This window comes from Lissotriton vulgaris, chromosome 2_1 (assembly GCF_964263255.1).
Source record: "Lissotriton vulgaris chromosome 2_1, aLisVul1.2, whole genome shotgun sequence".
Classification (NCBI taxonomy): domain Eukaryota; kingdom Metazoa; phylum Chordata; class Amphibia; order Caudata; family Salamandridae; genus Lissotriton; species Lissotriton vulgaris.
Genome location: NC_141687.1, coordinates 560,362,483 through 560,379,813, shown reverse-complemented (window position 1 = coordinate 560,379,813; position 17,331 = coordinate 560,362,483). Strand labels below are relative to the sequence as shown.

The following is a 17,331-nucleotide window of genomic DNA, read 5'->3' as shown; positions in this document are numbered from 1 at the left end:
ATATTACTGTGATCTGTTGCCGCCAGGCCCCTAAAAGGAGTGGGGCCCAGAGGCCGGTGCCTATTTGACCTATTTGGTAATCCGGAACTGGGCTTGATGTACAAAGAGACAGGTCGCAAATACTTGTCACAAATTGTGCATTGAATATTTGTGATCGTCTCTTGTTTTGCAATGTGTGTACTAATAGGTAGCGTTGAAAAAATCCCCAATCACAGGAAGCCGCAGTTCTGTATTTTATTCTACTGCAGCATTTATATAGCGCCTACTACCCAACATGGCCTGCCTAATGAAAGTTTATCAAACAGAACAAACAAGGGATTGTGGCCTGTAAAGAACAGTAGACCACCATCCCAGTGCTTGCATTCCCAAACGGGAAAATTTTTGTTTTTTTCAAACACCCCATATTCCTTAAAGGATGTTTAGGAAGACATTGGTAGAGCAGGTGGTTGTCACTGTCTGCTCTCTTAAAGGCGCCATGACGCAGCTCTCAACCAGGAAGCTCTCCAGCCATGACAGCTGCCCTTCACAAATGGGCTACCACCTACTGCTGTGACTTTTCCGTGGTTTGACCCACAGGTTTTCCGACCACAAAATGCTTTTGTACCACAAGCCTCATTTGTTATAGGGTTTACCATATTTTCTGCTATTAATCACAAGCACAAATTCTGGTGGAAAACAGGCATAAACACGTTTGTAACCAATTAAGCATGAATATCCCTGCACTCAAAACAACAAATAAACAATTAGTGAAGCGGTGTCTGGTTCAGACAATAAGATCGATCTTATTTTCTGAACCAGACACTGCTTCCGACACATGGGGGACACTTATTCCACAGGTTGTAACACTTGTGGAGAATGATATATGGTACTTTCTTTCCTAGTACTTGGGATCCGGACATCATTGCTTGATTTTAGGAGAATTAATATCTATTTACGTTTTGTATTCTCAATTTGATTGTTCACACAATAGTTACACCTCTATGAACCTCTGAGCAATGCCATTGACATATTAAGCCCTGAAGAAGTCCCTATGAGGACGAAACACGTCGGCAGTCTTGTCTATTGTGTGCTTTATTTTAACAGATTTTTTAACTGATCTATGGATTAAAAGAATAAAAGGAACCGTTTCTTTAATAAAAACAACTATTGCTTTTCTCATTTGGGAAGACACCAACAGATTCCTTTGTGTTTGACTATGGACAATAATTCGCCTTCACTAATTATTTATTTGTTGTTTTGAGTGCAGGGCCAGTCATGCTTAATTTGTTTTAGTGGTTTCTTTACAAATTTTTCTTGGGACGTATGGGGGTTACATCCCAAGCTCATTGCACCTTGTTTTATCTAAAATTATAGCCACCTTGCATGAAAAATGACTGGTGCAGGTTTCTTGGCCCTGATCCTCCTTTTTTTGTGCCATGTTTGTAACCAATGTGCTCAGTTTAGTCGAACATATATGAACAAATACTAGTCCCAACCAGGTAAAAATATTGTTTGCACTAGCAGGATGTCCTAAAGTGAAAATATGACCAGTATGAAGAACTGAAAACGTCTTCCAACCTTCCTCCCTATATAAAAGAGCCTGTGTGACAGTAGCCCTTCCCAATGAGTGGGCCTCAGATACTCTTAACGTTTATGGCAGCAGCATCGTCCATCAAACTCACTTTGAAATTAAGGGTAAAGAAATGGGTTTATTCTCATATTCCTTCATGCATTTTGTACACATATTTAAGGTTGATATGAAAGATCACACTCCGTGTCAAGTGCAACAAATATTGTTTTTGTCTTGGATGTTAAGTCAAACTCCGCTGAGTGTAAGCATTATTGAAATACTCATTGGATTTAAATCTGCACAGATATCTGATCTACTGCCATTCATTGCTTGGTAGATCAGATCATCTTGAAACACTCTCAGAATAAAAATGGCTACCCCTTGTACAAGCACCTTCCTGGGATCCACGTACTGTTCTAGGTAGGTGTGTAGTGAAGCATTTTATGCTGTCCTATGTTGTATCCCTGTTCCTGAAACCCATAGAGCTACATGAGTTCCCAAGCAACCTGAATAAGGGTCTGGATTTTCCAAGAACAACTAAAATGATCCATGCTGCTAGCTGGAGCAATCTGCAGCTGCCATATTTTGAATAATTTCCTCCCGCTCCGTTAACAACATTAGAAAAGGACTGAGGAAATGGGGGTATTAGTTTGGGGGATACTCACCTCAAATAATAACCACAATCCTTGTCAGAGTGAACCCTAAAGGCACTAAATTAACTTGAGCACAACTCCCAGGTACCTACGGCACATAGCAGGCAGGCTTAACTTGGAGACAAGGTGTAAGATATTTATCCAGCACTAAAACATTAATAAAGTCAATACACAACAAAAGAACAACCCAAAGCCAATTGATAGAAATTGAGTCAATTTCAATACATAAAATGACATAAAAATTATGAAAATCCTATAAGAGGAACCATAGTCATGAGTTTTTAAAGTTTACTGTTAGAAGTAAAACCGAAAAGTCTAAAGCTCCAACCCTGGTCATCTGGTTTCGCTTGACTGGGACAAGGGCACATTTTATGACCAACCTCAATACAGTGTGGGTCAGATACAGGGAGTAGGTTCATCCTGGTGAAAATATTTACCTTCAGATTTCGAGGTGTATTTACTAAAATGTAATGCTGTGGTTGTGTCACAAAAGTGAAGCAACACAACAGTAAATCTTTTTTAACATATTTACTCTCCAGCATCTAATCTGTTTTATGCTGGGAAATCACTTAAAAGTAATGCAAAGCAGCACAAAGCGCTGCTTTGCCTTACTTAGTGTAACCACCTGAGGTTTTTGACATAAAACCCTATTTACTTAAAAAAATAGTCAAGGTTTTACAGCAAAAAACTGCGCCCATTTCATATAGGCGATATAAAGGAGAAATACTGTTATTTCTCCTTTTTTTCCGACTTTGTATGTGTGCTGTTCAGTGCAGCACAAATGCAAAGTGGGAAAAGGTTTAAAGTTAGTCTGAGGATAGTATTTTGTATGGGAAGGTTATCCTTCAAGCACAAAACCTATGCTGGACTCACAGAGACACCCTTGCACTATGGTGCAAAGGTGTGTCCTTGGTGCACGGCTGCACATTTTTGCGCCGGTGTTAGGTAGAGAGGAGGAGAGTGCCATATTTCTGTAAATATGGTGCTTTCCTGCTCTTTCCTCACGCAGCACAGCCTTTGTGGCTGCTGCACTGCGCTGCTTGACAAACTAGTAAATCTGGCCTTTAGTCTCTTAAATGCAAGTAAGAAATCCTCAGCAGGCAAGGCAGTGGGCTGTGGATGAAGAGGGCTTCTCGTCATCGGATAGCCGCTTAATTAGGTCTCAGAGAGGCCATTGACTTTTTGCTGGAAAGCTCAGAGTAGAAGAAATTTAAAGTTCACACCCAGAGAAGTTCTTTTGCCGGCCGGATACGTTTCACACCATTTTCACGGTAAAGATTTCTACCTTCAGACATAGTCACTTTTTTGGCGCTCTGATTCTTCCTGCGGGGCAAGTTTGCAGGCAGTACCTGAAGAGGGCTGCATTAGTCTAGATGTCTTCTCTGCTAAATCCAGCTGAAATGGATTTGCTGCTGTGTAGAAGACTGTAGTGGAAGCAGCCTGCATCTTTGCCCAGCAGCAAAGACTTGGATCGACATGGCAGCCTTGTGTCCCCAGTCGGTTCTAAGATCAAAACGTTGGCACAACTTTTCTAAGCCCCTGCATTCCGGATTTGTTAGGAGGAGAAAACTTTCATACTAGTCAGGAGTTCAGGACTGTGGGGACAGAATTTTGAGGGCAAGACCCAACTATAGCAGAGGCCAGAAGCAGGGCCCTCGTTGGCTCCAGTTGGAACAGGTCAGCTGGGATGGAGAATTGTGTTCCTGTAGCCCAAACGGGAGATCAAACTTATGATCCTTCGAGTCTATTTCTTTGTCCTGGGTACAAGAGGGAGAGTAGGTCCAGCATATAGGGTTATTTTCAGGTCACAGAGAGCAGGTCCTGTCGTCATCTGTTCTGCAACAGTTCTAGAAGTGAACTGAGGATGATACTATTGGTAACATGCGAATGCCCATTGCGAGCCTGTGGGTGTGATAAAACTCCTGGCCACTCCCTAACCAATGGAGTAAAAGTTCCCATGCATGGCCCTACCCACTTGTGCCACACGTATGTTTTGCTGCAAAAAACCTGACAGTGCCGCTCACTGCCCAAAACCAACAGCGCTGGTCGTTTATTCCCCTGTGCAGAGCTCCTTTGCCCACCCTAGAGGTGTGGCCAGGGAAAAGGGCAACTCCTCCTCTGTGGTCACTCAAAACTGATTCAGTTTGCAGTTCCTCTCCCACTGGGCCTGGTGCCTGACTGGCTATGGAGACAAAGGAAGGGGAAGGCCCAGATGTTAACTGCATCTGCCTATGACAGGCGAGATCCACAGCCCAGATAGCCAGCCTGCCAGAAAAAATACCTTTTCCCCACACTCAAGGCCTTTGTCTCAGCTCTGGAAGCAAATTCATACTTCTTTAAGGGGCTGCTCGGTTCCTGGGTGACAGTTGGAAGCTCATGCAAATAGGCTTCTAGAAGCTTTAGGCAGTTAATAGGCAACTTTAAAAAAATATGTTTGAAAAATATTTATTACATAGCCAACTTTACCAATTAATTGAGTTTGTAATAAATATTTTGAAAAGTCCAAGAAAGAATTCTGTAGTTGTTTCCTAAGCAGAGATTGCAATATTATATTTAATATTATATTGCAGTGTTTTTCTGTGGAAGAGCTAAACCTGCTACAGTGAAAATAGCCTTTTGGGCCATTTCCGTGTAAGGACATATTTAACATTAAACCTTTACATGTCCTACTCTTGAATCTCATGCACCCTGACTCAATGGGCAGTTTGCCTACCTAAGGGAAACTTATTAGCAATTAAATTGAGGCTTTGGTCATGTTGAAAATGTTTTTCTACGACTGGTTGAATTTGCAGTTAAAACTTGCACCACTCTGATGCACATGGCAACCCTGCAGTCATGTTTCTCTTGTCACAGCTGTTGGTGGCACAATGTGTGCTTCAGCTTACTGGTGACTGGTGCACTCTAGGTATCATAAACTAGGGACGTAAAGGTAAGTTAAAGATGCCAATTAGGAGTAGGCCAATTTCATCATGTTAAAATGGGAGCGCACACACGTTATCACTGGTCAGCAGAGGTAAAGTGCACATAGTTCTACAGCCAGCAAAAACAACCAAGGCAAACAATGGTCATTTCCTGCGAAGGGGCACTAAAATTACTTGAATCATAGTAGACAGCATTTTTAAGGTTTAGGATAACTCCCTCAGGAAAATGATTGTCTTCTAAATCATCCAAGGCCCTTTTGCCCTGTTTTACCTGTTCGCACATTTAAACAGGACTTGCTTGCACCATTGGCGGGGCGAGTATTGTTTATTGAATAATTGATGTCACTGATCACTATTCTTAACACCTGTTTATTGCCTATTTTTGACTGGACTAGTTTGGTGGCAGTCTAATTTTTTGTTCCAGCCTAGAAGCAGCATGCATGCGCTGCTCTGCGAGGCATGCTGTAGTGGAGTATGCAGGTGAAGCTCCGCCCACTCTTTGCCCATATTTGTCATTGGCTTGAGTCATTGTCTTTCATAAACGCTGACTTTTGATTCGTAAATAGGCTTGTTAGTCCCTCCTTAGTTCCGCCTTGTCTTCATTTCTAACCTCCCATGGTGACTGGCCCTTTTACTTTGGTTGTTACACAGCACGTGTTTTTTAGTCTGTAAGGGCGATTTTCTTTATTGACTTTCTCTTACTCTTACGGCATGCGCTGCTTCAGCTGGAACCGTTTGTGTTTTTTTAAGCAGCACAGCCGCACTTTATGGTATGTGTTTTTAAATTAACAACATGGGCGTCCACTTTCCCCTTAACACGGGCACCCGCTTTCTCATTAACACGAGTGACCACTTTCAATAACAACACGGGCGCCCACTTTCACTGTAACCCGCCCCCTACCAACTAGGCCTAAAGCTCAGCCTCCTCCATGAGACCATCTACGTTGCCTCTCTCCTTGCTTGTTATGTTTTTTCTGCCGAGATCAGTTTGCACTTTGGGACTCATAGTTTAGATCTTAGGATTTTAAGTGTGGACCCAAGGAGTCTAGTTTGCGAAGTGCTGTCCATATAAAAACATAAGACTATCTCAGTGTTTGGCGTGACGTGACTCACTTTAGAGCTACAACTCATGCATGATAGAGTACTGTAAGCGGGCGGGTCGAATAATGAGCTCAAGGGCTCTGACATTTTATATATATATATATATATTGTAATGCTGTGGCAAGTAATGCTCGGAGATTCTGGGGAGGGTACAAAGTCTCGGCAGATGCCTCGGTCCTGGATGTCTCATATCCCGAGAGTGGAAGTTAAACAGGGCAGGCCGGCAGTACTGTGAGGGAAGCTCGTGGGTGGCTGGTTACAAAGGACACACAGGTTTCAATTTCCATAATTAACGAGAAAGGAACCTTTTATAAGAACAGCAGCTGTTTAAGCGAAAATTCATATTTATCATGCAGGCATAGACTTTACTTTATATTGCTCCAACCTAACTAGGGGAACATCTTCATCGACACATACGTGTGGTGGGTAAGGACTAGTGCTGTTTACATTCATCTTAAATTGACACTGATTGATTGCAACGTAAATTAGTGAAGAATACAGCCCAATTTTACGGAGTGACAATTTGTTGATGATGTTGTTGCTGGTGTGCTTTTGTGTGCCTCAGTTGACACTTATGTGGTTGATTGTTGCACCTCAAAAGCAGAGTGTATTCGGGGGAATAGGTGTCTCTTTTTTCCTTCATTATCACGTATGAAAGCACTTCCAGATTTGTGAGTTCAGACGAGCAGTTGTACAAAAATAATACTTCAAATATGTACTTCTCAATGCAGTACTATAATGTGCCTATTACTGGCAAAGTTTCCACGCTAATAAACAGTAGAGGTTGTAGCACCCAGGATAATGTGCTGCAAGGCTAAATACGTATAAGGTCCCAAAGGCGAGACCTCTTGGCAATCCCAATTCTTGTTGTATACTTCCTGTCAAAATAATGACTTGATCTAACCATGGACCGAATTGTATCTTTCAGATCGCTTACTAACTCCATTTAGTTCATTTCGTTTTCTAACAACTGATGGTTAATATGTTAAATATTTTATCTACATTGTTATTGCTTTCCACTCATTGGTCGCTTTTCTCTATAACACTGACTACTTTACCACCTTCCTTTTTAATTGCTACCAAATTGTTCTGTAGCTTGTACTCAAAAGTCACCTATTGATGATCCAAGCCTTCTCATTAGGAGAGTTTACTTTGCTCAGAAACATGCCCCTTTTTCTTAATTTTTCTTGAAAACGAACGGCTTCTGATGGTCACGTACAGTAGACCACATATACTAATAAGTTATTAAAAGTTCAATCAAAATCAGAAAACAGTTGAGGAATGTTATGTGTACTCTCTGCCCAGGAATACATGTGCTTCGAAAATGATCCATCAAGGGTGTCCACGTCTTTTTGTATGGCACATTTCAATCAATACTTCTTTTGTCTCACACCAGTTTGCATTTTTTCTCTTTCAATGCATGTTTCAAAACTGAAATTATCATTACTGTCATCTTATAATATGAACATATATTAAATGGCTGCCTGGCCTGGTAATGGAAAGCTTAACAAATGGCCACTTTTACGTTTTGACACATGGAACCTATTTGAGAATGAATTGGTATTTGTGAATGCACACATCAGAACTTGTGACACGTCCCATACATTTCACTGTTCCAGCACAAGGCAACGCATGTGACGGGAGTCACAATCCTTTCTCAAAGAATAAGATGTGCGACATAAAATGCCTGGGTGTTCGATACTACTGATCCTGAGTATTACTAATCATATCCTCTGAATGTTTTACTAAATTGCCATTTCATTTGTAAGTGTTCATTTCTGCGTCAGTCGATTCTGAGTTCAATACCATATACATACATGTTCATTTATGTACGTTTTAAAAACTCAAAAGTAGTACTGTAATACTGAGTCAAATTGTTGTTTTAAGGGTGCTATTGGGTGTAACTCTTTTTGTAGCTACTATGTTCATTGACATGTCAATCACCGTAATTTAGAGTAGAGCCGCTGTAGGCCTTGGATATTTGCTTAATTATGACATTTTTATTTGAAAAATATTGCTAATAAATATGTTGGCTACAAAACAGTTGCTATTTACCCACGCGAATCTGTGTACTTCTCCCTTTTTTTGCTTCTTGGGATTTATGTCTGGCTCGGTTTCCCCATTGTGCAGGGCATGATGTACCTTGAAGAGAGACGTCTGGTTCACAGAGACCTTGCAGCTCGCAATGTCTTGGTCAAATCTCCCAGCCATGTGAAGATCACGGACTTTGGCCTAGCCAGGCTGCTGGAGGGCGACGAGAAGGAGTACAGCGCTGACGGAGGCAAGGTAGGTGTGCCCTCATGCAATGACTGTTTCTCACTGTCAGTGATGAACTTCGGTGTTAGGTGGCTTTACTAAAAGGTAACTGATGCAACACCACCAACAGTCCCTTTTAATCTTTTGCGGGCAGTGTGTACCTACGGTGTTGTTTTATTACATTGTAATGCATGCCCAAAACATGGTTTTGCAACGACAAGTTGAGAAACATGAAAACAATTTAGAAGAGAGTTCTAAAATACCCTTTACGTTCTCTGTTGGCCAGTTTGCCGGGGGTAAAGGTGGTTTGAAATGCATCACATATTCGAAGTTAAATGTTCTAAAATCAACAAACAAATATTTTATCTTATTGGAGGGAGGTTCGCGATACACGCACATGCAAGAAATTAATAAATGGAATAACAGAAGCTCAATCAATATCCCCTCTAAGCAAACGTAAATGCTTTCACTAAAATAGAGTTGAAACGTATAAAGTGACAAGCCAGAAAATAATCAACAAAGCTTGATTTTCAGTAAATATATAAAGACAACAGGTACAAATCACCAATAAATGCATGGATAGTTTGCTGCCAAAATATGTCGTGCAAAAAGACTTCCAAGCCAATCAGAACATATCACAAAAAGGGCACAAATATAATTCTTCAGCCTGGTGCATGTGTACTACACCGGAGTGCAGTCATTTTCTCCTGGGGGCTAGCCAATCTGTTGCGGAAAAGCAACCATTTAAGACGCTCTTTCTTCTCCTTACGCCTTTACGGGCAATCTCGTAAGGGACTGCGATTGGCATTCACAGTTTAGGTGTAAAATCCAGGTCGGTGTTCCTCCGAGAGGAATTCTGCAGGGCTCAGCTCCACTATCTCCTAATGAAGTAAGTGCATGGTAATGGGCATGGTTCTAGTTCTGGAGAACACAAAACAGCAATAGCCACCTATGCCTGTTGCCATTTAGGCTGTCAAATTAAAGAGGATCACCTCCTTCTGTTGTGCAAGGGAGGACGTGGATATTGACCTTTCCCCCACCTGATTAGCAAGGGTGGAACGTTGATCAAAAACAGTGTCTAGGACCAATCATAATCAACAGATAGAAGACCAAAATGGAGGTGAAATCCTCAGGGAGTTAGCAAATGCTGTGAGAGGGTCCTCCCTGCAGTGGCATCAGTGATGTAGCAATGGTGCAACTTGCCCAGGTGCTAGCAAGGCACATGGTTTCTCTTACAGCTGGACGGCTAGTAAAATACAACATAAATACATCCCCAGTGGGCCCCTAAGACCTCTAGGCCACACTGCATCTGCTGCACTAACGGTAGCTATACCCTGAGATACATATGTACACAAAAAAATCCTAATTTCTGTAATAAAAAGAAAAATTGAAGGTGCAAAATAAGAAGTGGAAGTGGCTAAAAACGTATAGGTTCTTGTTATACCTGGCATCGTTGGTGTGGTTCCCACCTACCTTTTGCCTTGAAACCTACTATTTTTGCTGACTTTGTCTTTGCTGGATGTAGGACTCTGTGCATGTAACCACTGTAACACTGTAAGTCCCTAGTAAAGAGGCACTGCCTGTGCCCAGGGCATGTAAATGCTACCAGTGGGCGGCCTGCAGCACTGATTGTGCCAACCACCTGAGTAGCAATTTAATTAGGTCTCAGGTCTGCCATTGCAACATGATTGTGTGCAGTTGTAAGCTGCTGTTTTGCCCTGGCAATTTACCCAACCTTTTGCCAGACCCAAACCTTTCTTTTAAATACAAATAAAGCATCCCAAGGGTAGACCCTGGAAAGCCCAGAGGGCAGGGTGCAATGAATTTAAAATGAAGGACATGTACTTTTAAGTTAAGTTTTGAGTTACCTTATAATATTTTTATAAGTGTAATTTCAAAATGGGAACAGGTAACCAATTCATATTTGGTGTCTCTGGAATTAGAATGTTGAATCCTAACTTAAGTTGGATTTTAAAAACAGTTAAAAAAATTGCACTTTTAGAAAGTTTATATTTTTTCGCCTTACCCATGTGGTACAGGCAGCCTATCTCTGGGTCACAGGACAGGGGGTGGCTGACAGTTGAGCTTTGTGTATTCCTACTAGACAGCCACATACAATGGGACCCTTAGGTGTAACTGGGTGGGCTTTCACCTCACGGGATGGGAGAGAGGAGCCATACCCATGCCCAGTTACACTTGTATAGGCTGTGTCTTGTCACTATACAAAGGGCTCCATAACCCCTGTAGTTAGTCTGTAGCCAGGGCCAGGAACGCAGGGCACCGATGCACTTCAAAGGCATGTTTCTAGAATCTTCTCCCCACTTCAAAGGTACATCTGGGTATAAATACTGGACCTCAGACACCACCACTTCAGTACACTTCTGGACCTGTGGATACTCTGCCAGGAAGAAAGACTGCTGTGGTACTGAAAAGACTGCCACTCTGTTGGATAGCTGCTTCCAAAGAACTTCTGCCCTGCTGTCTACTGCCCTCTTGCCTGGGTGAGGAAGACTGGACCTGCATCTCTTGAACCCAGATCCCAGAGTGACTCCAAGGGCTAGTTGGCTGGCCTCCTGATCTGCAGTCTCAGGGACATAACAGATTTCCAACAACCTTACACCTGCACCTGGACTCTGCCATCTGTGAGTCTATCCTGCCAAGTGGTGTCACCCCAGTCTTGGACCCCTGGAAGGTGCTTTGACAGCCTCTGTGAATCCAGCGGAACAGCCGCATCACCTCTGCTGATTGGCGAAACTCCGATCAAAACCTAATCATATCCGCTGGTGCATAGATTAGACCCCTTGCAAAGACCCACATTTTTGCCACAGCCCGCAACCCCTTTGCACTCGCCACTGCAAAACGCATCCCCGGTGCAGGCCTTCACATCCCTTGATGATGGCAGCCTCCAAGAAAATGCCAGATTCCTTATCGCAGCATCGCAACTACTTGGAACTAACGCATCGTCCGACTACGTGTTGTATCCTCGATGTTGGACTGCGCATTACAAGCCCCGTTGATGAGATCCCCGATGAGGCAACCCCTCGCATCGCAGCCTTGCCGCATCTCGGATCCGATGCATCGCTTCGGCTGTGTAGCCCATATTTGACGCATATCCTAGCAACGCTCCACAAACCAGGAGTCATGGTATGCTGTTCTATGGGCCTAACTTGTTCCCTGAATCCAGCCCCTGCTCAATCGCTGTCGGCCTGATCTTGTGACTTTGTCCCGGTCTGGGGCGACCAGATATCCACAGTTGGCGCTTTGTGTTCATGGTGCTGTTTTCCCTAAAATCGCAGATCCTCAGTTCTACTTATTGGATTTCTTTTCATTTTGGCTTTGTTTTATTTATTTTAGAAGTTATATGTTCTATAATTGGTGTGGGAGTCCTTTTGCATGGTGTTTTAACTTTATTACTGTTTGGAGTGTTGCACAAATACTTTACGCACTGCCTCTTTGTTAAGCTTGACTGTTCTGTGCCTAGCTACCAGAGGGTTGAGCACAGGTTATCTTAGGGTTGACTTGTGTCTCACCCTGACAAGGATTGTGGTTCCTGTTTGGCCAGGGCTCACACCCCAGTCAATCAACAACCCAATTCTCACTCCCTTCTGCGAGTTCTCATACATTGGTTACTTACAACAATAAACCGAATAAAATAACATTTTCATAAGGACAATTAAGATACATCTGTGAATATTTTTCATACATTTTACAATATAAATATCTTGAAATATGCGCATCTATAGAAACAGCGCTGTATGCACTGGATTCATGAATCTAAAGGCAGCATTTTGTCCGCTCATTTGAGAATTATCGTGGTCCTTTCTAGTAGAATTCGGTATAAGTACGATATTCTATAGGCAACGTTAAGCTTCTATGGTGTGCAAAGGCATAGTGCACTGCACATCCCTTAACTGTTTATAAAAGTGCCTAGCAATGACATCCGCTCTCTTTTCATTCGACCTCTTCGTCAAAAGTATTGACTGTTTGTTATTGCGAACCATATTCAAAATCCCTGGACTAAGTATGCTATAGAAGATGCTTAACTCACAGTCGGAACTGAAAATAAAGTGCAGGACTGAGAACTTCTGGGAATTTGGCCATGATCAGAAGCTCGAAGTCAACAAATGTCACTAGAATTCAGATGATGTGCGTTATTTATTTATTTATTTATTTATTTATAAAGTTTTATATAGTGCGAACATGATCCCAAAGGATATCAGAGCGCTTTACAATAGTTGCAATACAGTCAAAAAAGTAATACCAACCAAAGCAAATTAAATATGTATATCAACAGAAAGGTTATGAACATAAGAAGAAAGATAGCTCTTATGACACATTTTACGGTGGACTGATTATCAGGGTGTGAGGTTTCCATGACAGAGTGGATCTGTCAGCCCAATGAGTCCCATATAGCACAACAAAACAATGGTACGTTCCTGTAGTGACCTCTGGGAATTGTCAGTGATCCAGGAAGTCATAACACAGCCAGCTGATCATAGTTTGTGTGAGATGGTACTCGGTGCTGTTGAACTCTAACATTGGTGGCATCAGTAGAAGGTCTCTTCTTTCACCAACAAAGTCACCCCTTAACAAAAATGAATTGACTTATAGCACCATATATACGGAATATTTTTGCAAATGTAGCCCATTTTGCAATGGACCGATATGAGATCAGAAATTCCAGTGTGTCAAATAAACAACTGGTAAATGACTTGGCAGTGGATGTTTACATGAAGGTCCAGTGATGATTTTTCCAACTAGATTTACGAATCTGATTTGATGAGACTAACAAAATCCTTACCTGTGTGCAAGAAACTCTGAAATATAACTTTGAAATATACAGCTGATACCATGTGGTAGAGCTTTGGTCCCGCTGTCCCTTGTACGAAAACCAATAATTATAATAACAAAAATTTATGCAGCCGCTGACACGTGTGTTTCCAGCATCTGTCCTGTTAGTAAGGCCATGGTGGCACAAACAATGGTCGCAATGTGCTTGTTTTACTGGAAATTCTGTAGAGTCCGTAGAACCGCACCAGGCACTGAGGACTAGGAGCTGAGGCTCTACTCCATTTTTCTTGGAGGCAGAAGCTAGGTGTTGGTGCTGATCTTTTTTTATTATGAAAACCACCCATTTGGATGTTATTTGTGTTGTTTGTGTAGAGCACCTTGACAATCCCAGAAAGTAATTAACAAACGTCTAGAAGAGTGTCTTAACTAACCAGGCTGACAGTAATTGATTGGAATGAGCATTGCATATATTCATTTTTTTGTATCTGCCATCCAGAATGCTGATTTAAACGTCAGCTGTATGATTTCCAGTCTGATGACTGTAATTGTATGGCCTTTTGCTTCTGGATTGATTTGTTTTATAGTATAATGCTCTTTAGCCTGTACAATGAGTTGTTGGAGTACCGCACTACACAATGTTATGGATTTACTTCATCATGTGAAATTCCTTGTGATTAATAATGATTGCAATGATGCTTTATTGTAATGTGAATGGATTTTTTGCAAACGCAATAATTGGAAAGCAGCAGGACAGATTTTGTGCGTGGCAGCTCATCTTTCTGGTCAGTACTTAGGTCTGGCCTTAGGTTTGGAATCTGAGCATGGAGGAAGGGGCATTGACTGGGTTTCTGCTTAACAAAGAGCAAGCAATGCGTCCTTTCTCGTTTACAGTGACCTGAATGGACGAAAGTACTCAGCCAGGCATTTCAATGTCATAATGTATGATTTTTTATGTCAGGATTGACAGCGCTGCTGTAGCCACCCAATTATGTGAGGATCACTAGCGAGGGGCTTTGGCTCCACCCACATGTTTGGGAGCCAGGAGTACATATCTTGATTGCTCAGAAGTTTTGTCCTCCACAAATAAAGTGCTTGCCCTCCACACAACTGTGATTGTTTTGTTTATATTTCAAGCTGCCTGAGCTTGAACCTTCCAGGACATTCACATGACGTAATGCAATTACAGTGTCTTAGATAACTGGATAATGCACAGATGGGAGTAGGGCAGCCATTACCCTACATGGATTTTTAGGGCTGGCTTGACAGTGCAACTGTTGCCTGACTTTTTAACCTACACCAATATTATTCTACGGTTCTTTGCTTCCACAAAAATACCTATCCATTCCTCTGAAGCCAGCCCCTTGGCAACTGCCAATGCTTGTTGTGAAATGTTGCTTACTGTGCTGGTTCTGCCTTACAGTGGTTTCTAGAGGAGGGGAAGGTATAGAAGGTAGGGGTCCAGACGCATTTCAGCTGAGTGGCCATGCCACTGCTCACGTTGCTTACAACAAGGGGTGGTGAGGGACAGAGTCTCTGAGTTAAGCAGAAAGCTCTCACCCAGTCAAGAGATCAGGGCTAGATCCAACACCGTTTTTTAGCTCACTGCACCATCCCAGTTTCAGAACCTGGCTGTATGCAAATTAGTCTGTTCCTGTCCCAGTGCATGATGGGAACAGGGCAAACCAAACTACAAAAGCCAATTCTTACACTGGGAAGGAAACAAGCTCCCGGGGACCGGTTTCTGGCATTACAGCCGTCTTCGGCCCGGTTTGCTTGAATCCTGATGGTGCAATGAGCAAGGGTCTCACATCTGAGAATACCCTTCCACGCTTAGGGTGGACAAAAATGTTTACAACAAGGGGTGGTGAGGGACAGAGTCTCTGAATTAAGCAGAAAGCTCTCACCCAGTCGTTGCAGCGTAGATCCCAGAATCTGAGGTTTAGATGTTGCTGTGCTGTAAAGAATTTGCTAACCACGTTATAGTGGTCCTATCTCGCAGTTACTGTCCTGAATGTAATGTATGCATTGTATCAAAGAGAAAAGTTATGGAACATGGGAATATCATTCGACGTATGAGCGATTGAATGCTGGGCGGTTGATGCAACCTCAAGACAGCACATTAAGTAAATATGTTGTGCTGTCTACACTATACGTATTTGTAAAGGGGAGGATTGTTGTGGGGGTACAAAAGGTAGAGTGCTTGCAAAATAGAAACCATGGGGGGCTTCTGCATCTGGTAGAAGCCACAAGTGTCTGTTTGCATTTATTTATCTTTAGTTCTATATAGCACAGAACACGCAAGTGTTGACGTGGGAAAACATACAAATATGCAGAGATACAAACAATGTATGCGTTCCAAACAACACTGCGTACAGTGTGCATGGACAAGAATAAGGTAAAGATAAGAGGTATTTGAATATTTCCAGGTTTATATATGAAGACTTTATTTCAACTCATGTTTGCTGTGTTTATTCTTGTTGGAAGTTAGATATGTTGAGCTTCACTCAGGACTTTGAGCTCTGGTGACAATATAAGATGATATTGTGAGTGCTGTGGAATGAGATTCCAGATTCTTAGAGCAGCACCAGGGACGGCCTGTCAAAGCGTTGTTTGTTTCTTGTTCATGTGTTTTTAAGTAATTCACCTTTTTCATTTTCACTTTAATAGATGCCCATCAAATGGATGGCTCTGGAGTGCATTCACTACAGGAAGTTCACCCACCAGAGTGACGTCTGGAGCTACGGTAAATCTTCTTTGAATCCGTGGAAGGCTTATCTTGGCAGCTATGCTTTTTTGAAATTTGTGCTCGGTATAATACTGAATCGGGATCTTGAACACGAGTGCTGGCATTCTAAAATGATATGGACATATTTTGCTTGTTTTCCATTCACTTTTTATTTAGTGTTCAGAGTAGTGGGAAGGACTGATTTCTGAAGTGAACACATAAAAGTGACTAAACTGGGTTCTGGTGTCAAATCAAAACATTTCTGCATGGATGACATAAACCTAGCTAGAGAGCAGTAGGGAACTGCACACCCTTATAAAAACAAAGCACATTATCGACAGGTTCAAGCACTGACTCAAAGCTGCATGCGTTGCATTGACCATCAAAGATGTAGATTTTTTGCTTTCCAGTGGGTTAACGTGTTGGAGGCTTTTACGTATTAGATAACGCATTAGGGGCTAGATGTAGGTAATAGCAATTTACCGAATGGTAATTACCGAATTTTAGCGATTCGGTATTTACTAATCGGTAATTGCTATGTAGGAAAAAAATCGGTAAAAATACCGAATCGGTAAGATTCGGTGATTACCGATTCGGTAATTACCAAATCAGTATTTGCCATTGATTCCTATGGGCCTTGAAGCCCATAGGATTCAATAGCAAATACCGATTCGGTAATTACGGAATCGGTAAAAATACCGAATTTCCAAGGGGGACAGGGTGTCACTTTGACACCCTGTTGCACCCCTGTTTCTGGCACATACATGCCTTTAGGGCATGTATGTGTGCCACATGGTACAGGTGTACATGCACAGATGTGCATGTACACAGAAATTCGTAATTTACCACCCAATAGTATTGGGTGGTAAATAACGAATTTCTAAGGGGCTGTGGCACTGTAAACTGTGCCACCTACATATTGAATTACAGAATCGGTATATTTACCGATTCAGTATTTTACCGAATCGGTAAATTTACCGAATCGGTAAATATACTGATTCTGTAATTTTCTAGCCCCCTACATTACAATACCCAAATACTGGTCGGTAACGGCCAAAATCGGCCGTTACCGACCGGTATTTGGGCTCCTACATCTGGCCCCAAGTCTCTAAGGTGATGTGAAGTGAGGGTGGAAGCAAAGGAACTGTCGATATGGGCTAACTTATTTACTAAATTGTGTTGTCTGGCTATTTACTGCATGTAGGATGCTCTCCAGGGGCTTGAGGTAAGATTCGTGAATGCCGGCAGTCGGGGTTTTGCTGCCATCCAGATATGAAAGGACCAGGGCTCAAATAGTTGTTCTAAAGTCTCTTTCAGAAATGTAAGCTTTGGTTT

The 17,331-nt window shown here is 42.1% G+C and overlaps 1 protein-coding gene across 1 annotated transcript in view; it reads left to right on the top strand.

Moving 5' to 3' along the window:
* Nucleotides 1-17,331, top strand: part of ERBB4 (erb-b2 receptor tyrosine kinase 4) — a 2,375,242-nt gene that overhangs the window by 2,244,311 nt on the left and 113,600 nt on the right. Inside the window, exons 21-22 of the mRNA XM_086955561.1 lie at nt 8,355-8,510; nt 15,939-16,014. Of these exons, the coding sequence (XP_086811687.1) occupies nt 8,355-8,510; nt 15,939-16,014 (232 nt within the window). The remainder of the gene's footprint in view (nt 1-8,354; nt 8,511-15,938; nt 16,015-17,331) is intronic.